Source organism: Colius striatus, chromosome 10 (assembly GCF_028858725.1).
Source record: "Colius striatus isolate bColStr4 chromosome 10, bColStr4.1.hap1, whole genome shotgun sequence".
Lineage (NCBI taxonomy): Eukaryota > Metazoa > Chordata > Aves > Coliiformes > Coliidae > Colius > Colius striatus.
Genome location: NC_084768.1, coordinates 34,089,777 through 34,114,529, shown reverse-complemented (window position 1 = coordinate 34,114,529; position 24,753 = coordinate 34,089,777). Strand labels below are relative to the sequence as shown.

At 40.0% G+C, this 24,753-nt stretch overlaps 1 protein-coding gene across 1 annotated transcript; it reads right to left on the bottom strand.

Annotated features, from left to right (window-relative positions):
• On the bottom strand, positions 1-6,563 carry F3 (coagulation factor III, tissue factor). The gene is made up of 6 exons (XM_062004093.1): positions 6,437-6,563; positions 5,400-5,514; positions 3,160-3,344; positions 2,593-2,774; positions 2,309-2,468; positions 1-1,182 (listed from the first exon to the last, which is right to left on the bottom strand). The coding sequence occupies exons 1-6, from the start codon at positions 6,495-6,497 to the stop codon at positions 1,043-1,045; spliced, it is 843 nt and encodes a 280-aa protein (XP_061860077.1). The 5' UTR covers positions 6,498-6,563; the 3' UTR covers positions 1-1,042.
• Positions 6,564-24,753: the final 18,190 nt, after the last annotated feature.

Below are 24,753 nucleotides of genomic sequence, written 5' to 3'. Positions count from 1 at the left end.
TTATTTTCCCAGTCACCTTTATTTCACTAGAAAAGTATAAATTAGCGCCATAAATACAGATCACCAGTAAAAAAACTAGATTTTCCTTTATAAAATAAATATTAAAATAGTCAAAGCCACAGGTATCTCCAAATCCCATCACCAAGATGATTTGAATCTATGCCACATAAACCATTCACCAACAGTTTAATTAAAAATAACGTTCAAAATGCAGCTACCTACTCAGTGCTTGCATGAAGTGAGTTACTACGGACTCAAAATCTGCAAAGTATTTGTCCTAACACTTACTTGGGATCATCAGACCACCCTGTCCATATAACTCTAGGTATAGTGTAACCTGGATGTGTTTTCCAGATGGATAGCAGCTACCTACTTCAAGAGTGTTCCTTACAAATTGTCAGTACAGTAGTTTCCATTTGTTTACCTTTGATTGTCTATATCCAAAGATAAACAGAGTTAATTTTATTCAGAAGTGCAGGAGAAATAGTAGCATCTTTGTCACATCTGAACTAACAGATCATTTCACCAGTTAATAATGTAAAATCATTAGATGTTAGATAAATACAGGTTTTGTTTCATAGAAACAGAAAAATGGTCCTTTTAGTTAGTTAAAGGACATATATTTTTCAAAATTAGTGTATTTTTTCCCTCACAAGTACCATAAATCTTCTGGCTCAGTAAGGTCATATTTTTAGAATGTCTGTGCCTGGCAAAGTCCAAGGTCCATCTAGCTCAGAGTCCTGTTTCAGACAGGACAACAGAAGGAGCTTGGGAAGAGTACATGAGCAGGTTTAGGCTGTTGTACGGGACCCCTAGAATACTCCTACAGCTGCCAGCCTCTGTGACACGGGGGCTTCCTGATACCAGGATTTTTCTTCTCTGACTGATGGATTTTTGAATCCACACAAAGTTTGGGCTTCAAAATACCTATATTAGAGAGGCTAGAAAGCTCTACCCATTTCCTCGTTGTCTGGGTTTTCTTTGTTTGGGGTTGTTATTTTTTTGCTTTAGAATTGCCACTGGTGTCCATAACAACTTTTCCTTAGACACCATTAAGTGGTTCCTTTTCTCTCACAGCTTTTGTTTTCTTGCGCTTGCACAGGATCACTGGTAAGACAACAGTGAGAACGATGATCGCAATCGCCATCACTGCTATGATGATAAAGACTTCTGGTCCATATTCTGTGAGGGAGGAAATAAATGCCAAGATCTGGTTATCAGAAGCCAAATTGTCACAGGACTGTAAACTCTTAGAACCCACTCCACTGAGCTGAAAAATTACTTTCTGTATTTTACAATGTCACAGGTGGAGTGACCACCTCAGTGTGAACTGAAGTCATTTTAACGGAGATTTATTGGATGGCGGTATAGCATTATGTCATCTGTTTCACCCCAGGTTTTAACCTAGTTTAGTTAGCGCACTAAAATACCATACTACCACCACAAGAATGTCAAACTATTTCCCCTACCCCTGCATTATTTCTGTGAAACTAAGTCCAAGTGGAATTCTTTTCTAGGTCAAAAGCTAGAAAACACCAACAGAAGAGATTTCTATTCAAGCTGTAATTTACTAGAATTCAACTATTTAGGTAAACAAAAATACATATCTAGATAAGAAAATTAATTTGAGAGAGATATTTTCACAATTTTAGAGGAGCTTTTAAATTTAAGAGTCCAAATATTCTTGTCTGGTGGAGAAGAAAGATACAGCACAGCAATGTGATACTATGTAATAAATATTGCTGACTTTATATTGAATAAAGTGTTATCCAGATTGGTTGATTTACCAGTAAATAGGCTAATCTGCCAACCTCTGACCTGGTAACATAGCAGTAAAGAAAGTCTTAGTCTCTCCATCTGCTTTTGAGATAACGGATGAAGTTTAGTTCAAACTACAAGTCAATGGAAATGCCTGTACACTTCCAGCACTCCCATGTTTTAGAGCTAATCCTTCAAGCACTTACTATGGGACGTGTTATTGGAAAGATCTGAGCAGAATATAAAAACAAAGCTGAAGGCTAGTGATGTCATCTGAAACCGTAGTGACTAGTCATCAACTCAGTTTAAAACTGATCAAAACAGTCTAGCAAAACCCTAAACCCAACCACAACTGGCTAAAGATAGTGGACTCTGGCTTAATGCAAGTTCTTCCCATCAATTTCTACGATCAATCTGTCCTCTAACTTACATAGCAAAGTTTATTTTATAACAGGCACCGCAATTTAAAGAGGTATAAAAAGATACTTGGTATTGAGGTGTCTTTTTGTTAGAATGCTAAAGACTATGACAAACTTCACCACATACTTACCATCTAAGATATTTTTTCCTACACTGGTACAAAGCACCATGCTTTCTTGTCCATTACGGTTTTCTCTGCGGGAGGGAATGGTTCCCTGTATGTAGAAGCAATAGTTCGTTGTGCTGTCAATGCTTACTTCAAATTCGTGGCTCTTGGTTGTTGCATCTTTCTGTAAAGGGAAAAAAATTATTTCAAGCAAGTATTCTCTGCAAAAGAGTTAGCTCTTAAATTAGCACAAAAGTTGTGTAACTATAACGTAGTTACGGAAGATGTAAAAGGGAGTTAGACCTTACCTTTCCAGAGCTTTGATCTTTCCAATAATAGAGTTTGTATTCCAAATCATGTTGGAAAATGTCTCGAATACTTTGAAAGCTTCCGTTAGGAAATGTGTATGGTGTAAGAGGATCTTGGAAGACAACGTTCAGTTTGGAACTAATTTGTGTGTAATTCTGTATGTCTGGTTTTCCAAGAACGGCTAAACAAAGATTGTTAGAATTAAAAAACTGGCATCATCTTTTCTACACAACATGCAATTTTTTCTTTCCCTACTCCCTTCCCTCCTCAAATCAAGTAGAAGTTTACAGAGCCAAAGTAATACAGTGAAATCCTGAATTATTAACAAATATTTCCATCTAGTACACAACGTTAATAAAATGGTCTGCTCACTGCAGTGAGAAACAAATGGTAACTGAAATCTTACATGCTCCCCTACAACGAAAGCTTTATGCCTGAATGTCTTGTCCAGTATCAGTATGGCTACCAAGGATAAGCCTTTAGGCCAAACCTAATCCTTGTTTAAGTCAATGGAAGCAATCTTGCAGGGAAGTTTATGATAAGATTTAATTGTCAATCCTACTTACTCTGATTATAAGGTGTAAATTTTTCAGAGACTGAAAAAGGTGGTTCTTCGAAGTTATCCATCCCCGAGGACATGACAGATAGTATGTGTGCTGTATAGGTCTCTCTGACATTCCTGAGAGCGTCAGTAACATCACACTCTGTTTCTCTTGTCAGTATACATTTTTTTTTGGTGTCAGATGTCTGTCTGAAAAGAGGAAGAAAGACGTGTCAATACTTTCCAACCAAACTTTTACATATTTAGATACATTAAAAAACTTTTTCCCTCCAAACTGTATAAATTTCCCTCACCCAGTGGAACAGTCTTACAGGTTTACTAGGCTAAAAAAAAGAGAAAGAAAAACCTCAAAACACCACTGTCCTGTACAGCTGTGTTTCACAACTCAAAATGGAATTAAGGAAATCAAACATGAGCCAAATGAATTCTAGAAGTATACTATTGGACATCTACATGAATTTCAAAGTCAGTCTTTTATATTAATTGAATAGAAAGCATACTTAGTTCTGGTTTTGTTTTTTTCGGCAGTTAACTGACTTTAAAATCTGAGATGCTTAAATCACTTTGAAAGTGTTATTCATGATTCATCTGAAAACTACTGCCTCGCAAAACACCACTTGTCATATCTGTTGACACCAATATTAATTGTTTAATGTGACAACAATACCTCCTCATATATGTCTCTTGTGTTTGCACCCATGTGGGTGCAAGTGCCACTAAGATCCAGACAGTAGCAGCAATTTTCACTGAAGAATTAGAAAAACAATGACGAAAAACATGACCCATACCTTTTCCAATGACAAAAAGCAGATACATTTATTTGAAAAATAATAATAAAACTAGGGGGAAAAAAAGTGGTCTTTCACATTTTACTTCCTAAAAAGAAAGAATGGAAAACCAGATGGGATATGACTGCTTCAATACTTTTCCCTGGTTTTGCTGGTCAACTAAGGAAAAGAAAAATTGTGTGATCTTGGATGAAAGAGCTATTGACAACTGTTTGGAAGCTAACAAGTGAGTTTTCCTTCTAGCAGGTCAAGTTTACTTGAGAGTCATCTGAACGCCCTTATCACTTCACCAGATTTCACAGGTGAGTGACAGTGTCCTAGAGACACCTTGAAAAGGGGCAGAGGAGATTTTATTTTTGTGATCAAACAAATGTACTCTGTAAATGTACCCAGATGACGAAGCAAACATTTAAGTACACTACATCCACAACAGCAACCTGTCTAAAGAAGTGTATCCATATTAGAACTACACTTGATTCTATACTGAATCTTGGGCAAACAGACTTCCACTTTCTCACAGGCACAAATGTCTGGAAAGAAACTCCAGAATCATAAATTCCATTAAATTTATTCTGTCAAGTGTGGGCTTTGAAGTCTATTAATTGAATCACTCCCTTAAAAAATAAAAGAGCATATTAGGCCATTCCACTGGTATTTCATTCATTAGTCATGAGAGAGCTCTCATTTCTTTGCAACTTCTATAGACAGAGGAGACTACAGCACCATATTTTCATTAATATGTAGGAGAGGTGATGATGCAGTTTCCCTTTGAGGCACGTTTAATAATGGTCTATGAGTTAATACGGGAGCTAAGAACAGCATGGATTTACTTCATGGAAGTTTCTGTGCAGTTTGAAAGGAGGGTCAGACACTTCACATAAGATTGCTACTTTTTATGTCCACAATGTTTCATAGCTTGCATAAAACATGATGACAGAGGAAGTCTCGACAGAGGTAGACAAACAAAGGTAATTTTCAGTATTACCCAGCAAGACAAATTATTCATATGCTATGATTCACCAATTAGAATAAAATGCAGACTCATATTATCAGACACCTCCCAAGACTGAACGATGAGACTCAGCCCAGACACCTTGAAAGACATAAAAAAGTGAAGTTTTATGTAATATATGGCATGTTGAATTGTCAGCCCCTTCACCGTGTCCTGGCCCAGCCTCCGATGCAGCTGGCCTGCACTGAACCCCAGAGCTCAAATACTAATGACCTAAAGCTCCATTCTTTTGTTTCCGAAGTGGGCAAACCTAGAAGCCTGAATCTAATATTCTTTGGACACAAAGAAGCTGGGTTGGATACAGTAGTTGGGTTGATAGTTTCCATAAATCCTCATGTTTGGGCTCTTTTCCTGTTACATTCAGTCTCAGAAATATTCAAACACACCCTATTTGCATCTTCTTCAATTGCTATTAATGGACACAACTTGGTGTTATCTACTTACCCATGGATTTCTACTGTATAGAAGTAACCTGATGGTTTGGGTTGCCACAGTAGTATAGTTTTAAAATTAATTGAAGACCAAGTTATATTAACGGCTGTTGGTAGCTTCGGATTGCCTTGAAATACAGGAAAGAGAAGGATGCCATCAGTCCCAATACATGGAATTCCTGGTTCCCTGCAGCCACTGTTTAGCTAATGAAGCAGTTGCTGTTACTTGCTCGTTGGAAACATTCTTTGAGGGGCAAAAAAGCTCAGTCCTGCCCGCTGGGCTCAAGAACGTCCTACTAAAGGAACGTGTCCTGGCAGAAGTGTGAAACACGAGAATTATTTTCCCTCCTACAACTCCTAGGTTGCTGAGGTGAACTTACTCAGCGTTCTGTCTAACGCTTTCTTTGTGATCCAAGACCTCTGAAGAAGCTACAAAGGCTTGAAGAACAAGTGCGGTGTAGCTCGAAATCATCCCTGGCTTTATCTGCTGCAGAAAGCATCAGCTCCCGGTTTCCGCTTTCATTCATTTCGGGAAGAGAAAGTCTTCACAGACCAGGGGCTGCCCCACGCACTGACAGCGCGGAGCCGCCGCGCGTCCGCGCAGGAGCGGCGGGAGCAGGCGGCCGGCGGGCGCCAGGGCTGCTTTGGGGAACTGCCCGGAGGAAGCCGGGGAGGAACGCGCCGCACGGCCCCTGTAACCGCTGGAAATCGCGTCTTTCACTCAGCGGTACCCTAACTGTTTTCCGAACGTGGCCTGTCTGCCGCTCCAACCAGCTCCGAACTGGAGGCGAGGGAAAGGAATCGCGCAGATCGCTCCTTGTCACTGCGGGCCGGCAGCCGCGGCAACGGCCGCCCCTGGCATTCGCCACTGCGCCTCAGCACCGACGCGGCTGCGGCCCCTCAGCGTCCCCAACGGCCCGGCGCGAGGCAGCCGCGCGCGCCCCCTCCCCAACGGCCCGGCGCGAGGCAGCCGCGCGCGCCCCCTCCCCTCAACGGCCCGGCGCGAGGCAGCCGCGCGCGCCCCGTCCCCCCGAGCCCGCCGTTACCCACCGGCAGCGGCCAGGCACAGCACGGCGCTCAGCAGCAGAGCTGGTCCGACGGCGAGCGGCATCCTCGGGTGAGCGACCTCGGCGCTGCCCGGCCCCGACAGAGTGCTGTAGGTGAGCTGCCGTCGGGGCGGGAGGCGCTGGCTTATACCGACGGGAGGCGGGGACTCCGGTCGCCTCGCCCGCGGGACAGCCCGGCGGGGGAAGCTGCGAGAGGGGCGGAGGCTGCGTGGCCGCCCGGCGGGGTCGTGGGGAGGGGGAGCGGGGCTGGCGGAAGCGCTGAGGTGTCGCCGGGTTGAGCAAGCGGAGCGGGGGATCTTCGAGGAAACTGAAATTGCCACAGGAGAGGCACTGACGGAGCGGGTGTGCTGTCCCCGGACGGCTTCAGCACCGGCACCGCATCCCCGGGCGCGGGCATACGCGCCCGCAATCGGCGCCTCGGCGTCCCCATACACTTGCATCGCCCTTTGCTCTCTCTCCGTTGGCCAAAGGATGGATTACTGGTGAAACTGAGCAGAACTTGGCAACCGCCTTCATCCCCTGCAAACCCCTGACTGGCCCTCGAAGCTCGCTATGAAGGGCGAAGTGCGCCAGCACCACCCGGGCTCAGAGGTGACAGCTCTGGAGGGCAAGCGAGCCTGCGGGTTTGATAGTGGGTTAATTAACTTAGATCCTGCAGATTCTGAAGGGCCAAATATGTCAGTTCTTGCCTCACCATGCAAAATGTTTGACACAATTGTTCAGCCAGCTCACCTCCTTGTGCAAACATCCACCCTGTCACAGCTCACCTGTCATACTAGACAGCAAATAAGGTCCAAGTATTCAGGGATTTGTACCTCACCTCTCCCACAAACTAGGGTCCTGTTAACCCTTTTCCTACAATCATGCATTGCAAAGGTGTGCCATTTTCACAGGTAACAGAGAAACTGTCTCTGACAGAAGATTTTCTTAATCTCAGCCTGCAGTCCTTATGACAGGCTCCCTGGCCACTCTGGTGTATATACTGCCCTTTCTATATGTATTGCTGCCTCTGTAAGCACTTAAAACAAACTTTTGGAGCTGGGGGTTTGCGTGGTGTGTTTTCTGCTAATACTCCAGCTCTAGAGGCAGATATGTTGGCACTCAGCTCATGATTCGTCTGTGGGAAAGGCAGGAAATAGACTCTCTAGTAGAACCTATTATGTAGTTAAGGGGGATAGATGCATTTTACAGTGTTAAGCTGACACCTTTTTATTTTTATGATGATTGGTAAAATGTTTTATACCTGGAAAATATAGGTAAGAGAAGACTAATGGGGAAGTTTCGTATTGTTTGCCTTTAATTGTCGCGATTGACATATACTTAGATGAAAATAATCAGTTCTGTCTCGTGATGTAGAATAAATGCATATGTACCAAATTACAATATTCATTTCAAACAGAGTCTGAATTAGAATTCAGAGATGTTCTGAGGTGGACCTAAATCCTACATTTTTAAATTAGCAGCTGACCCTCATTAAAATCCAGCCAGACACTTTCAAATTCTCCTGCCTTGTTTTTGATCAAATTTCAGCAGTCTCTATGCAGCTGTATGTCAGCATTACATCAGCCGAAAAGCTCGCATGCTTTTAACTCTCTATCAAATACAGATCTTGTGTGACTAGATTTTCAAGATTGTGACCTTACAGCATGACAGTTGGTTTCCAGAGGACTTTACAAATAGAAATGATACTCACTTGTTTAAAGAAAAGAGGTGCTTCTATAAAAATTTTAATTCCTTTTAGGCTTTAAGTACAGTTAATTTCCTTGTAGTTCATTCACAAAAGATGGAAAGTGGGTCAGTGGTGGTTCCTGGTTTTTGAGTTGATCTCAGTAACCCTTTCTCCTGTTCATCCTTCCCACTTCCACCTCTTCTGCCATGACCTCCCATACCTGAGATAGGTAGGGAACCTTCCAAACCCAGTCCAGACTAACCAGCTTGACAAGTGCTACATTATTCTGATTTCCAGCAAGACATCTGGTGTTCACTAATGATGGTCTTTTCTGTGTCTTGCTCCATGCTGTGCCATGAGAGAAGTCCATCAGTTTACCAGAGTGGAAGGAAGCAGAGCCTGAGCAAAAAGATGTGTATAGATCAATCAAGCAGGTCATGGGGGACATTATGTGGTTGGAAGAAATAGAGTAATTTTACCAAGCTTGCCATCCTGAGGGAAGGAAGGTGAAGGGAAAATTTGATAGCTGGGGGTAAAGACAGCATGCCAAGGGGATGGTGTTGTTACATCAGATTGGCAGGTGAAGGATATGATGGACAAGGGAGAAACTTTGAGGTGAGGGACTGCTGCTGCCTCTACTTTTCTTTCTCCTCTTTCACCAAGCCTTGGTGAAGTTTTGAACAAAGAATGAGAACTGGGTAAATAAATTAATAACATAATTAATTTTCAATTAACATAAATTAATCTTACAGCTCCTAAGAATCTCTCTTATAAGATTTATTTTTCCCAAAGGATGCAACACACAAGTGAAACCACCACACCTTGTTTACTTAGGTTTTCTTCCCATGCCTAAGTTTGTGAGGAAGCAGACAAATTGGGGGGAAAAAAAAAGCAACGTAAGTATTGGCAGCAAAACCTATTTAAAAGGAGGCATGTACATTTATGGTAGCATCATTCTGAATCCAGCCTCATCTCATGACTTTTTAATTAACTGAAATAAATTGACTTTACTAGGTGGTTATTTATAACTGTTTGTAAAAATTACTTCCCTTCTTCACCAATTGTTAAAAAAATACTGACTTTTTAATAGTATATTTGGCATATATAACTTCTCAGTGAATGAAATGGTGGTAAAACTCAGTGTTCTTTAAAAATACTTGATGTGAGTATGCCTTGCAAATTGGACAATCAGATGGGTAAATTAAACAACTCTTCAATTTCAACAAATGTGGTCCCTAGGCTGCCATTAGACCTGTTCTTAGGAACTGTGAGAGAGAAAAAGGTAAACTGTATTCTGTTTGACATGGCTGTTCTAATGTTTAATCCTTTTGTAGTACAGCTCTCTCTTTTGGAGTCATTTGACAAAAAAAGTTCTATAACTAATTCTAACCAGCAAAATTAAATTGAGAGTTTCTTTAATATCCGGCATCTTTGTCCTGTCACATTACGTTACTTTTAATGCCAACTTGAGAGTGAGCAAAGATAATTGGAAAATGGATCCATTTAGCTGTAGGACAATAATTCTGGATTTGGTAATCAGACAGATGTAACCTTTTATGCTATGCCAGCATATTTTATCTATCGTACAGCTCAGAAGAATTCATTCCCGAGGGTCAGCCTTGGTTGTAAAGACTGAAGCAAAGAAGGCATTCAGTACTTCGGCCTTCTCTGCATCCTCAGATATCAGGGCACCCTCAGCATTTAGCAGCGGGCCCACATTCCCCCTCACCATCCTTCTGCTGCTGATGTACTTGAAAAATGCCTTATTGCTGTCCTTAGCATCTCTGGCTAAATTTAATTCCAGAAGGCTCTAGCCCTCCCAGTTGCACCCCTGCATGCCCTGGCAATGTTCCTATACTCTTCCCAAGAAGCCTGTCCCTGTTTCCACCTCTCATAGGTGGCTGCTTTCTGCCCGAGTTGTCCCAGCAGATCCTTGCTTATCCATGGAGGCCTCCTACCTCCTTTTCCTCCTTTAAATTTAATATCCTTGTGTTTCTCTTTTACTCAGAGAATGAAGCACAGCAGTGCTAGCCAGAATTGTACTTTATAAAATATTAGTTGTCCTACATGATAAAAAAAAGAGTTTTATTTAGGGATTTTGAAAGTAAATAATGATTAATTGTTAAAAAGCAATACAACTGAAGTCATACCTTGTTCATTAACTAAATCACGATGGCAAGAACACTATCAGAACATTACTTGTGTTGTCTATTTAACTGGACATAATTGCTCACAATTTACTGAATAATTAAATATAAATATCACTCTAAAGTGGCATTATTTTTTAAAAAATACTCAATAATATAAATCAGACATAAAGTTTACTGAAATGAGTGCATTTGTGCCCTCAGTGTCAGATTGGAAATTTTATCTTGTGGGAACAAAGAAAATATTAAAAGACTTAAATGGCTAATGCAACAGCATTGGTTTGCTCTCGGAGTTTATCATCATGACAGGAAAGATGCTGTGAATGAAAGAAGTATTTGAGTCTTCCTGTTCTCTGATTTCAGTCAGTATTGACAAAATACCAGCTGAGACCATATCACTTACTAGATGCTCTCTTCTGCCTTAGGTTGTCAACTCAAACCCTAGAGATCAATGTAAAGGTCTTATAATTTTAGCCCTACCGAAAAACCACTATGGAAAGGGAAGGACATTGCTGTTGCTAATCAGCAGCTTACCTGTCCATTATAAAGAGGAAGAAACTAAATTGAAATATTTAAATAATTCAACGTCTCTATTTCAGTCTGAAGAGGTTTTCTTGAATATCTATACGCTGGTCATTACAGACTTGTCTCTGTATTTGAATGTCATAAACCATTTAAACTCGACCAGTTTAAGGACAAGATGATTATAGCATAAACTGATATGAAGTAAGGCATTTCTTTCCTGTGCATGGAGCAATCGTCCCATAGCAGCCAGGGCCCTAACACATTCTTTTGCCATATCAAGGGGCTAACAGAGTTCACTTCTACTGACCTATGTGAATTGACTTAGGAGTTAGCAAAGAAGGAGTGAGGGGAAACTTCAGTAACTGGTATTTAACTAGAAAAGCTGCGTGGTTCGTAGCAAAGTGCTCAATGTTGAACCCTGAAAGCCTCAAGGGTTTTAAAATAGCTGTGTCGTATTTTTATTTTAATGAGTTAGGAGTCAGGTTAGGATCTCTTGTAAAGCCTAAATGGTGGCATTCCAAACTGTTAACTCTTTGATTAGGTGTCTTTGGAGCTTTGTGAGTGTATTTGTATGGAATGTAAAGTACATAGAGGAAACATTCTCAAGTTGAATGTTTTCCTTACAGCAAAAAAACCCTAAAAATTAATAGCACTGACCAGTCTGATTTTCAAGTGCTTTTGCTCATAGAGAATGTGTACTTTCAGAATGTTCTGTTTATAGCTAGATTCCATTTTTACGTTTGAAAAGCTGATTTTTTTTGAGTCTGATTATGATTGTTCTTTCCCCATAATATTTAAATTAAAAATTACATCAGAGCAGTTTTTGTTTCTTTATATCAGTTTCCATCATCTAAACAACCCTGGGCTGCACTGTCTCCTGCTGATTTTAAACATCTTAAACTATGTTCCCCTATGTTCTAATTTGTCTCCTTTTGATTTAAACAATATGATTGGTGTCTGATTGATACAACAATTATCAGTATAGGAGGAAAAATACCTTTCATACAGAGAGGAAATACTCCCTGGCTATCTAAGACATCTAGCCAGTCAAAGCCATCTTCCTGTAAGCTTCCAATTTCAAACTTAGCCTCCTCAGTGCCTTTGAATTTCAGGGAGAGGACATAAGAAGAGGGATGCGAATGGAACAAAACTGTGTCTGGTAGTGGTGCAGAAGCATACTTACATTCACACAGGTATATAAACACAGCACAGTATGCCTCATGCTGAATCACATACGTGTATGTCCATCAGTTAATCTTATTGGAAATAGTTCCCATTTTCTAGTGCAAGTCCTATATGCAGAGGAAAAAACCTGACTGTAGAACTTGCATAGTTTTTGCATAGATGCCTTTGTGCCAATAAGAGTCAGTGTATGCTGAGTATCAACTCATTAACTCCCTGCACTAGCAGCACTTTAGTTTTAGATAAATTCGGAAAGATTTGGGTAGACATATGCAAATTTGCCTTTGTTCATGAATAATCTGAGCAGCTATGCTGATCCTTTATCAAATACTTGTGCAATATCACAAGACCTTGAAGGCAGATAGCAGTGTGTTGATCAATTAGCAGTCCCAAGAAGAACAAAATAGCCTGTGGACCTGCTGTTGTAGTCCTTGATAGCATTTCCATTTTCCTACATTGTTTGGTTTTTTTTTTTATGATCAGCCTGGATAAATCTTCCTGAAATGCTACAGAAAAAAAGCAGCATATATTTCTAAGTCACCTGATTCCAATCTTAAATACTACTTCATTGTGTTATTAACAATATTGGAGTTTTAAGAAGACCAAAGTTTTGCAATTAAAATGTAAAATCTGGCTAGGCAAATAAAATATTGAAATACATTTTTCAAATGTTTCACAGGATTTTTTCCTCCCTCTCTCCTCTGCCTTCTGAGAGGCTTAGGCAACTCTTGACATACAGCAGAGGTTTGAGCTGAGATTGGAATTTTAATATCTCAGGAGGAATTTGAACCCGAAGTGTAACCTTTTCAAACACATAGTACCGCCAGGCAGAGACAATCATTCAATGAGGGAGGTGGAATTCCAGTAAGAGAGGCCAGAATGCCTGGTTTTTGGCATCCAAACTCTTTTGATGTAGTCTTTGAACTCTTACTGTACAATTCTGCTTATACCCAGACTTGCTATCTCATTTGAAAAGACTGAATTAACTGGGAAGTCATGTATAGTGCTGTGCAAAATGCACAACTAACAGCTTTGATTCTGTAACATGATTTTTGCATTAAGCATGCACTAAGAATTTCCTCTTCCATTGCTTGTGCTAATTCTGAAACCTTCCTATGGTAAAGATACTACCATTTTCTAGGAAAGAAAGGAGGGAGCACTAGGAAGTGGAACACAGACATTTTCTGACATATAGAAATATAGGCTAATTTGTCCATGAATTAACTAGTGCATTGCTCAGTGATTCATTTGAACCAGGAATCTGACAAATAAAAAGTACTGGACTCACAAAAGCTTTTATGTGCTACTTAAAAGGAAGGATGGAGTCAGACCCTTTCTTGGTCTTAGACTTGATGGCATAGAAGAAATTGAAAGCCAAAAGAAACTAACAGAAGTAAACAGGGAAACACATTCTCTCGCTGTCAGGAAAGGAACGGGCAAATTTTGTTCTGCCTCTGGTTATTTTGCCAGTGATCAGCAGTGCAGACTCCCACACGATAAAGGCATGCAGGAGACCAGCTTTTATTAGTTTCTTTTGCCATCTGTTCTTTCTTTGCCACCTGTAACTACATTCATAACTTGCACTAATTTAATTCAGAGTAGTCTGTTATTTAAAAACTGCAGATAAAAATGCTGTGAAGTTAAACTGACACTATAGTCAGTGTCTACAATAGCTCTACTTTTTTCCCCCTCAGTTGACAAATATGGCTTGTGTTCCACACATTTCCACAGTTGTTGCCCAGCAACTAATTCCCCTACTTTTGTTTTCACCCAGCTGGGTTCTCCAGCTTCTTTCAGATCTGTTCCACCAGCTCTCCCAGTTCAGAGGTTTTCCTTCTACACTGCTAGCTGAATGCTAAAATGTGTCCTACAGAGGCAAATCAAAAGCTACCTTCCATTGCTAAAAAAGCATAATTCTAGATCTGAGAGATTGTTGAAAGATTTTTCAATTACAGCCTAGATTTATAATTGGAAGTGATTCATAGCAAGTTTGAACCTAAGGATCTTGGGACTTTAAATCACCTACTTCTAGTTCATTTGCATTTGTTTGTAATCTTTATGTAGCCGTGCAACTCTATTAAAAGGACACATATTCTAATCCTTCCTACACTAGCTATATGACAGATTAAGCTTTATGGAATTAATTTTATGATGGAAAAAAAATGAAAATCAAGTTCCAGATACATGACATTTAGATATGCAGATAAGACCCTATATCCACAGTTGAATTCTCAGACCACAATAATTTCCAAGTCTGAAATAGCTACACTCCAAACTATTAATTTTTGTGGGGTGGCAAGATATGACCATACAGCACAAACTTTGTGTTGCAGACATTCAAAGCCTCATGTTGTCTAGTGTGTCTCTCTGGTGTGGTAAAGATGCATCCACCCACCTGTGCATTTTCACTTCTGCCATCATCAGTGAGGATGCACTACTAATATTAAAAAAAAGGTCGCATTTAATATGGGCTTAACTATGAGTCTGCATTTACTTTCTGGTAGAACCTGGCCCAAGGATCAGCTCTTTTCCATTCCCAAGTGGGTACCTAGATTAACCCCAGGTAGCAATGAGGTATTGCTAAATGCCATTTTAAGCTTGACAGTTGAGCTTTGTGCGAAACACCCATTTCAAATGTTCTGATATTGTTACCTGGAAAATCTACAGCACTTATTTTAATGTATTTGAAGAACCAGTTGCTCTTGCTTTATTGTTCTCAGACTCTAGCCAACACTAGTGATCAGCACCAGAACTGTATGTGAAGTTTTGTTTCAAAACTGAAGTTTTTGCTTTCCATCTGGTCTCTTTGAGACCAACTGAACTTTTCCTTTTTGTGCTTTTTTGGGTTTTTTTAAGCAGAAATATTGCTTGATATGTTTCCTCACATGCAGCAGCAGGTGAAAAATCTATGAAAGACACAGATTCAGGATTTCTGAAGAAGCAGAGGACATGACATCAGAAAGAGGGAAGCTTGGTGTTTGTAACTTTTCAGCACATTAAGACACTCTTTGTCATGTCCTAATGCAATGCTGGATCCTAATTTAAAGTAATCTATGTTAAATGCCTATTTCTATTTGCTCTTGTAATCAATATGTCTCAGAAACACTAGTGCTATGCAAATTATGTATTGCTAAGTTTACTATCTATTAATAAGTTTTAAATATGAAAATTACAATTTTGACTCTGTAGTGTCATACACCCACATTGTAATGTGTAGATAGATTTACAAGATGTGAGGTATAGAAGAAATGGGTCTGGTTTTATTAGTGCCTGTGCAAATTAGTAAAAAAGTAAATCTGACTAACTCCCTTTAGACTATTTTACTTTTTACTCTTGTATGAGGAAGAACAGAAGCAGGCCATGACATTATTGGAATTGTATTATATTTATTGTATTTGTGACAGTTGCTAATTTGTTGTTGTTGTTGTTCCTTTCTTATTTTTACTTCCGTTTACAACTACTGGTCACATCCTTGTTCTCTTTTCATAAAAAGTTGGAAGTAAGACAATGGCATTGCAGGAAATGAACCTTCCATGTCAGCTGTTCAGGTCAGCTGCTGCTCCAAAACTTGGCAAGACCAGCTACTAACGTTCCTTAGAGGGGACACTTGATAAATTCGGTTCTTGAAATCGAAGATAAATGAGAGTGCCAGTAGGTTTTTAATTAGAGACAGTTTTTAAGTATCAGCAGTTCAATTGTAAAAACAATTGTCCTATGAGCCTGATAAAACATGGTAACAGTTGAGTAGAAACTAGACTGTTTGGGGGTTTTCATTTAATTGGGCTTATTTGGTAGAAAGACAGACAAAAGCTGTTCTATTTGTCTCAAAAAGGCTTCAAAGAGATTAATCATTCCGTGTCTTGTAAGGTCTTGTTTAAGAACACTTCAAAAACTCAGAAGGAAGAATTGTATTTAAAAGCAAATTTGTCATTCATGGCACACCAGGTCAGTCAGTGGGATTCTATGATCAGTTGTACTATTGCTCTGTACTTATTTTAGCTTACTTTTGGGAAGGGGCAGGAGAGTTTCTGTTCTCTGCAGAATCTGAAATGTGTTTGGCTTAAGAAATAAGTTAGCCATCAGACAGAACTCCTATTATAGAAGCACTGGATATGCTGAAGCATGAGAAAAAACACTAGATGTCTAAATGACAAACCATGTTAACCTGTCCTAGAGCTCTAATGTCACAGAGAAGTGTTATCTTCAGCACAGGCTAAAATCAGGCTAACCATATTAGTCCCAGGCAGTAGGTGCTGTCAGCTGACCATTCCTATCGCTATGGCTTACTACAAATGCTGCATATCAGTGGTACATTTTCTTGGCTTGAAATCTGCACTGCTTTTCTGCTTTTAATTTTCTTCGTATAGTATCCTATATTCTTCCTAGCAATTTCAGCACCTTCCATTTACAGTTAAAAGGTTAGGGCTTAGTCATGTCAGTACAAGTTTTTGCCATAATAGGAAATAACTTCAACCAATACTACATTTTTAGAGTGTTTGATCAGTTCTCACAAATCTGTTATCTGGGGTAACTTGCAATCTGAGTGACATTTGAAGTTCTATCCTGGCATATTGATAAAATACAAATTAAAGATTATTTATTTGTAGTCAGAAAATCACAGCCAGTTGACCTAACTAGGATCAAAGTAGGCTGAAGCCTAAGGAATTGCTGATCAGCTGAAATAAAATACTAAAGCAATATGGCAAAAGAAAGAGCTTTTACCCTGCTGTTTTAACAAGACAAATAGACTAATGGGAAACGTTCCACCTCAGTAAGATAAGAAAAATTTTATTTATTTAATGTCATGCTGATTGGGATTCATAACCTCAGTGAGACACTTCTGGGTGTGTATTGTTACAATAAATATACACATTCCACTTGAGATTAAAAGCTCTTGGCACTAATAAAGAAAGTGATTGAGATAGTACTTATTGCTTAACGACGCTTGCTTGCGTGTGCTGCATCTGGTCATAGTTACTACCTTGCCTTTCAGTGAAAATTGCAACAGACCATTTTAGAGATAAGTATGGGTGCGTGTGTGCACATAGAGAGTTTCTCTCCAGTCTTGTTTCGTAATTCACACAAGGACATGTTGCAAAGCATAGTGTGGGGGCTCAAGAACACCTTTTCTTCTCCCAGTCAGATAATAATAATGTATTCTAGGCCAACTAGGGCTTGTCAAATCCACGTGCCCCAGCCCTTCTCATCACAGGGTGAGAAGTAAGGACTGGTTCAATAGCAACAAAAAGACTATGTAACTATAATAAATAGATGGTGTAATAATTGCTTGATAAAATGCATCTGAGTCACACTCTCAAAACAGACCTCTATGTAAATTGTATAGTCTAGCCCAAAATGTCTGGCTGCAGTTTGCTGATTTATATTTATTCTAAGATTTATTCCCTTGTGGTTGGTTTGTCATGCAGTTCTCTCTCCATTTCTTTCCCTCTCTTTCTTCAAAATTATACATTTTGTTGCTTGTTTTGGCAGTAATCTCCATAGTTAGTGGTATGATTTACTCTATGTTGTTACTTTTTTCTCTCAAGTATTTCAATTGCTATGGCTGATCCTGTGTGTGCCTTTCCTCAGAATGACTTACATGGTGGTGAAAATAAGGGCACATTATGACTTTAAAAACCTATCTTCTGTTTGTTTTTCTTCTACATCTTCTACTGTATTGATAATTCAGATTAATTACAGTAGATGCTATTTAGTTAGTTTCATAGTGGTATGTAAATATAAGCGGTCAAATCTCCTTAAATACCACGTAATCGTGGGGATTTTGTGGTGCTCAGCCTTTTAGAGTTTTGAGAGATTTAATTTTTTTGTGTGTGATAAAATGTTCAGATTATTCATGCAGAAAATGGAAATATGGAATATCCAAGTATCTTACTTCTCATTAAGGCACCTAAAGAAAAAGACAATGAATCAGATAACTGCTGAATTGTTGTAATTACAAAAAAAGATGGTCAAAGGGGTAATCAGAACTTGTCCTGAAATAGAATTCTGTGGCAGCAATCCAATACTTAACAGTTGTAACAAAAATGAAAACTTAATGTAATCCTGCTATTGATTTACTCCTTAGTTTACATTGTTGTCTTTGTCTGAAATACCTAGTGAATTACCTTTTATTTTCAGGTATCTTCCTGACTAAAGACTATTAATTGTAGCCTAACTATGATCACAGATGGCAGAATTTACTGATGGTAGTACTGTGAAGATACATATTGTAAGAATTCCAACAAGATTTTGTCATTATACCATTTTCCCCTTGATTTTGAATTTAATTTTATTCCTATGTTTACAGACTTTATTTGTAATGTAAGGCAGGGCAGATCGAGGAGTGAGGTATGAGTTCTACTCTGTATGGAGTTTCATAAACTTGCCTAGACAGTGAGGCATGTAGCAAAAAGAGTGTGATAAGAATTCAGAAGCTTTTTGAAATCTGAAGCTTCAGTGTCAAAATTCAAATACATATATCCTTTATGAAATAGATGAATTGTATCTACAGCCAAGAAGGAATTTATTCAGGTAAGAGACAAGAAGGTTCTATGGCCAATCTTCATAAATTCTTGAAACTTTCAGTTATAGGTGTTTTGCAGAAGTTTCTATCCTTATCTTCTCCTCGAATGTTAGACAGAATATAACTGGAAAACATTTGAAACTAAAATTAATTGACTCTTAGTATTTGCAGTTTGCAATCTCCTGTCAGTAAGAAAATGACATCATTTCAGAAATGAGGGAAAGAGAACAACTGTAAGAGGTTTCAGGAAGCTTGCAGGATGCAGGGGAAGCCAGGGAAGTGGCTCTTGCTTTGTGATGACGTGATGCTACAGGCTTGGCTCATTTGCAGGGGAATTTGTGTAATTCTGGATTCTTTTTAATTCCAACAATGAGGAACACATGCTTGAAGCTAACTCCTTTACTAATTCTACGAAGGGGCTTTAGTTACCACTATGAGAACTACTGTAGAAGCACTTACTGAAATGATTTGCTGCAAGTTACAGTATGCTACAAGGGCACTTGTTACCTTCTGAAGGCTATACTGTAACTGCTATCCTCCGTTGCCTGATGATGAGAAGACATGCAATTTCACTGACTGCCCAGTCTTGGAATGTAGTAAGAAAGAGGGGATAGTGGTAAAAAGTGAGGTAGAAATGGGACTTTGGATGTGACTACACCTGGTAAATGATGTTTCCAATACTGAATCTGGTTAAGTGTGGCAGGTCATGTGCAGCCACAGTCTAACGAGCACAGTGGGCACAGGGTTGAGGAGACAAAACTGGAGGACTTAGCAACTGCACAAAACACTACTCAGCTGCTGAAGCTGTGACTGTGCAGCTCACTTAGGACAATGTTATTTTAGTGACTAAGTGTGACAAAGAGCAGGCTGTTCAAACAGTCAAATTACAAATGTCATTATTTCCTTTTTTAACTCTCTACTGATCTTGGAAGGGGGAAGGTTCACTCAGAGAGGTTAGTATGTCTGTAACACTCAGAATTTCGCTCTATTTAAAAAATCTGAAGTCTTAGACATTCTTTTCTAAATTGTTTTTAAGAATGTGTGAGCAAATACATACAGCAGCTTCATGATTTTCCAAATGAAAATGGAAATATTACTAAGTGATACGTTACTCCTCAGATTCCTTTATTTGGAATTTGCAAACAAATTCTTACATTTAGTGTAAATGGTGCAACTGCATATATAAACACTAAGGCAATCACGATACTGCCTGGGAGTGCTGAGAACATTTCCCTATGTGGTTGTCTTTCCAAGACCATATTGAGAATAATTTACTTTCCTGGAATGGCCATTCCAGAAAACAGTGTCACAAGGATGGCCAGGTCAGTGGAGTCACATCTGTGAACATAACTGTCAGGCTGATGCATGGCCTTCTATATGGGGAAATTTGCACCGTTTTCTCAGAAATACTCAATCGCTTTCATTCTGTCACATAAAAGCAATGCCTACAAAAATATTTTGAAATTGGAGAAAGTCTCATAGTTTCAGAATATCACCAGTTTCAAAAAAACAACACAAAATCTAAAGACATAGTGGCTATTTTCCCATGTAATTATCATCTTGATCCTCAAATGAACTAAATTCATGTTAATTATCCTCGGCAGTTATACAACTTCACATGAGCTGAAAATGTTAAATTTAAAATGGCTGAAATTTAAAAACTGCTCTGTAGTCGTGTAGTCCTTTGAAGTTATTGTTATTAAACCATTTGGTTTAATAACCAAATTATGACTATTCTTTCTCTTTAGCCCTTTCCAGACTCAACTGATTCAAACACTTATAATTCATGCTGATAATATATAAGGTTAAAAAGGCCATTTAAAAAATGTTTAAATCCAACAGCACTAAGCATTTTAGTAAGAGAAGTCTAATTACCTGTAAGTGAGCAGGCAGATGTTAAATGTAGCCGTTGAAAACTAATTGTATTAAAGACTTTTAGCCTTCCACTACATAGGAGTTCAGTTCCATAAAGTTTTCAGAGAAAGGCACATATGTACACATGCTGTGCAGCAAGTATTTTGTTTAGTGGATAGTTTGGATTGAAGCCCAGACTGACATGAAAAACAAATGTGCAGAATATTTCTCTGGTATTTTCTTTAGCAGATAGTTTGGGCAGAAACTCAAACTGTGTCAGCATAAAGACAATGATAGCCAAGTCCAGGTTTGTTTCCCCCCCTGTTTTAATGTGATTTGTATTGAGGCTACCTCTCTTTTGAAAGCTTGAAAATGCTCTTCTGGGCTACAAGAATTCCCCTGGCTCAGACATCCTCAACTTTTACAAACTAGAACAGAATGTTGAAAACACAACAGCACCAAAAACAATTGTCACTGTTCTGTTTTCCGTGCCAGGGTCCTTCACAGGGCTCTCCTTCATGCTTTTAAAGGCCTATGCCACATGTCAGCAGCTGAAGAGCCTCATGAGGGATTTTGAGGAAGCATCCTCAAGTGGGACCCCAGAGGTCTGTGCTGCATCTCCTGTTCTCCTGCTCATGTTGTGTGACCTCTCTCTTAATAGGTTGCAGTGTGCATTGCATAGACCTGCTTGAGCGAGTGTTAAATACCCTTTTTGTATATAGTCACAAGCTTTAGATCTGCTGGAAGAGACTCTTGCTTTCCCTTGTCTCATATGTTGTTATGGGGACAGGAGTCAGAGAAGAGAACATGAAGCAGAGAAGAAAACATGGGCCAGACACGCTGCACCAACTGCTGGAGTATTGTAGCAGGGGAGATAAGAGAGAGTGATAAAAAGTGAGGTGTCATGGAATGGGACTGGGCTCAAGGAGAGTCCTGTATGGTTGTTTTGAGGGGAGAAAGAGAAGGAGGAAGATGCAGGGAGGCAGCAAGGTAGAGGTGGGAATCCCAGAGTTCCTATTCAGTCACAAGACCACAACCATCTCCACCAGTTACATGGTTCCTTGTGAGTCTAGGAAAATAGACTCACAAGTCTGGAGCCTTGTGAAGCTCAGTTAATGTGTATCACTCCCCTGACAACTTCTAGCACCCCCTAAAGACCCCATTTACTGCACCAAGACTGTTCAAACTTGACTAGTCCCTCCTTGATTCGTTCTTGGAATCTTGCAGGCTGGCATCTTTACTGTCTAGCTCTCACATCTCCAGCTGTTTATTGGTTTTATGGCCTGCTGGAAAGAACCTAGAAGCTTTAGCATAAGTCATTGTGTCGTGGTTTGGCCCAGCCAGCACAGCAGCATCGTAACAGTCTCTCGCTCGGTGCCCCATTCACCCCCACCCTCATTAGAATGGTGGAGGCCCCAACGAAATGGGAGTAAAAAGATAAGCAAGGTTGTTGTGGATTGAGACAAGGGCAGGGAGGGCTCGCTGCCAATTACGGTTCTGGCCAAAACAGACTCCAGTACTCAACTTAGAGAGGAAAGTAGGAAGGTTTATTCTACAAGAAACAGAATGGAATAAAAGCAAAAAGGGAGCAGGGTGATGAGAATTACAACCAGCACTTTAAGATCTCCCTACCCCATCCCTCCTTTCTTCCCGGGCCCAGCTCACTGCTCCCGATATCTGTCCCTCCTCCCCCCTCAGCGGCTCAGGGGGGCAGGGAATGGGGGATGTGGTCAGTCTCTCACAGATGGGCTCTGCCGCTTCTGTCTTCTCAGATGAGGACGACTCCTGGCATTCTTGCCCTGCTCCAACACAAGGTCCCTCCCCCGGGACACAGTCCTTAATGAACTTCTCTGGTGTGGGTTGTTCCCAACAGCTGCGGCTTCTGCCCATACAGGGTCCCTCACACGGGACACAGTCCTTGGTGAATATCTCTGGCATGGATTCTTCACCACGGTTGCAGTTTCTGCAGTTAATGGGTCCCTCTCTCGGGACAAGGCTTCTTCTGGGTATAAGTTTAATGAGCTGCTTTGTCGTGGGTTCCTCCCCACAGTTACAGCTGTGGATATTGGGTCCCTTCTTTGGGACATGGCCTGCTCCGGCCATAGTGATAAAGGATCCCTCCCTTGGGACATGGCCTCTTCCAGCCATAGTTTTAAAGAAGAAAATCACTGCCCCTGGCTCGGGGCCTTTAATGAAGTGAATCGCTGTCCCTGGTCTGGGGCCAGCTTTATAAAAATGAGTCTCTGCCCCTGATGCAGGGTCTTTAAAGAAATGAAAATAAATCTCAGCTTCACCAGTCCTTTCTGTAGAATGCAGGGGAGTCTCTGCTCCAGCACACCTCCTCCTCTCTTTCATCACTGACCTTGGAGTCCCCATGGTTGTTTCTCTCACTGTTCCTACTCCTTGCACCATCACGAGCCAGAAGAAGAAGAGGCAGAAGAAGGAAGAAAATGGAGGAAGAAGCCTCCTCTTCCGGCTTCTTCTTAAAAAGTGATCGTGGAGGCGTCTCATTGGCTCAGCCCCAGCAGTGGGTCTGGCTCAGAGCTGGGGAGAGTTGTGAGCAACTTCTTACAGGAGCCATCTTTACAGCCCCTTCCCCTTTACCAGAAAAGGCTATCATGTCAAACCATGACACATTGTCAGCTTCAAGGGCGTTCTTGTTGCAGAGTAAATAGATTCATAAGAGATGCTTTTATTTGCAAATGTTAGAAGCAGCTCATTGCTAATCCTACAGCAAAGGTACAGCTCCAGAACAACTTCAGCCAATGTAATTTACTCTGCCACAGTCCCATTTCCTCTCATGTTTTGGCAGAGGCAGTTGCCTGATCCTTCAGGAGAACAGTTTGACAGCTAAACTGCTGGAAAACTGATCATACAAAAGGATAGTTTTCTACTAGCTTAGCTCCAAGACTTGACTCACCATAGATCAGACCAGCTTACATTTAAAGTGGAGTACTGCACTAGAGGCACAATTAATGCTAGTAGTTACAAGAGAAATAATTTTAGACCTTCCTTCCAGCTGAAGGGCAAAAGGAAAAAGAACAAAACAGTATATTTTGTAATATCTTCTGTCTCTTTCCTGGCTAGACTTGTTACCTGATTTGACTCATAGAATCAGAAAAATTATTATCTTTTCCAATTGTTTCACTTTCCCTAATTACTCAACTATCCCATTTGTTTTCAGTCATTATCCAGTGTCATTTTTAGAAACAATAAGCCATAGAAACTTTAACTGTTTCTTTTTTTTGTATAATAACAGAAATAATTAGTGTAATATTGAAATCATTTTAGAATAGAAAAACATGCCTTCCTTAGTCCAATAATAAATTAATTCAATTTGTTTACTTCTTCATATGAAGATCAAGAAATAACTTCTTCTAGCCTAGAAGAAACTGCCAGCAGAAGAGGCGGTTCTCTTTAGTCTACAGAGGCATTAAATGCCAGCTAGTGCTTGGAAATTGAAGCTAGACAACCTTAAGATCAGTAATAAGGTGCACATTTTCAACAGTCACCACAAAGCAGAACATTGAATGTAAATATTATGTTAGGTTTTATAACACTTGATATTATTCACAAAGACAAAATGTCTCTATGAGGCTATTGCTTGATTTAAGCTTCAAGCTTAAAACCTCTAGGACTGGTCTGCACTGCTTCCTCTGCAGAGCAAGAATGAGTATAGAGGATGGAATTCTGCCCTATTCTTTATCCCTGCTTCAGTGATGTTTCCAAAGTTATTGTTAGATGACAAAAAAAAAATTCTGGCCATGCATCTTTGTATCCCATCCATGCATCTAATGAAACCTGTGTCATTTGGGAAAAGGTGCTATATATATATAACAACGCTTCACAACTTAAGGACAAAGCAGTCAAAATGTTATCATTGTAAAAACAACTTGTGCTCTTGGAAGTTTCACCATAAATACTGAAAGCCTGGAAATGCAATTTAGTAGTTATTTCTTCCTCAGCAAGATTAAGAATGAAAATCTTAGTGCTGAGCTAATAAGGCTCAACACATTCGTAAATTAGTGTTGCAATGTCCTATGGCATCCCAGCTGTCTACTGTAGAAAACATGTTAGTCTAGGCTTTATTAATGCCTTTTTTTCCTCATAGTTTACTGTCACTCATCTGTAAATGGCAATAATTTCTTCAGTCCTGGGCAGCCTACATGCCACCAACCAAAGAGGAAGGACAAGTTATTTGGAATCTTTTCTGTCCCCCAACCCAATGGGAGATAAGACCTTCTCTCTGCTCACTTTTCCACTGCACTCTGGAAATGTCCCAGACAGTTTGTGCTTCTCTGCCTACTTAAAGGTGGGTGCAGTTTGTTCCTTCTCCATGACTGCTTCTGTTGAATACTCTTTGATGTCCAATGAGTTTAATTTACCCATACAGATAAGCT

Coding starts and splice junctions, on each gene's coding strand:
- F3 (XM_062004093.1), bottom strand. CDS start 6,497: ATGCCGCTCGCCGTCGGACCAGCTCTGCTGCTGAGCGCCGTGCTGTGC. Junction 3,345..5,399: donor TATACAGTAGAAATCCATGG/GTAAGTAGATAA, acceptor TCCTCTTTTCAG/ACAGACATCTGACACCAAAA. Junction 1,183..2,308: donor AGGAAAAAATATCTTAGATG/GTAAGTATGTGG, acceptor CCTCCCTCACAG/AATATGGACCAGAAGTCTTT.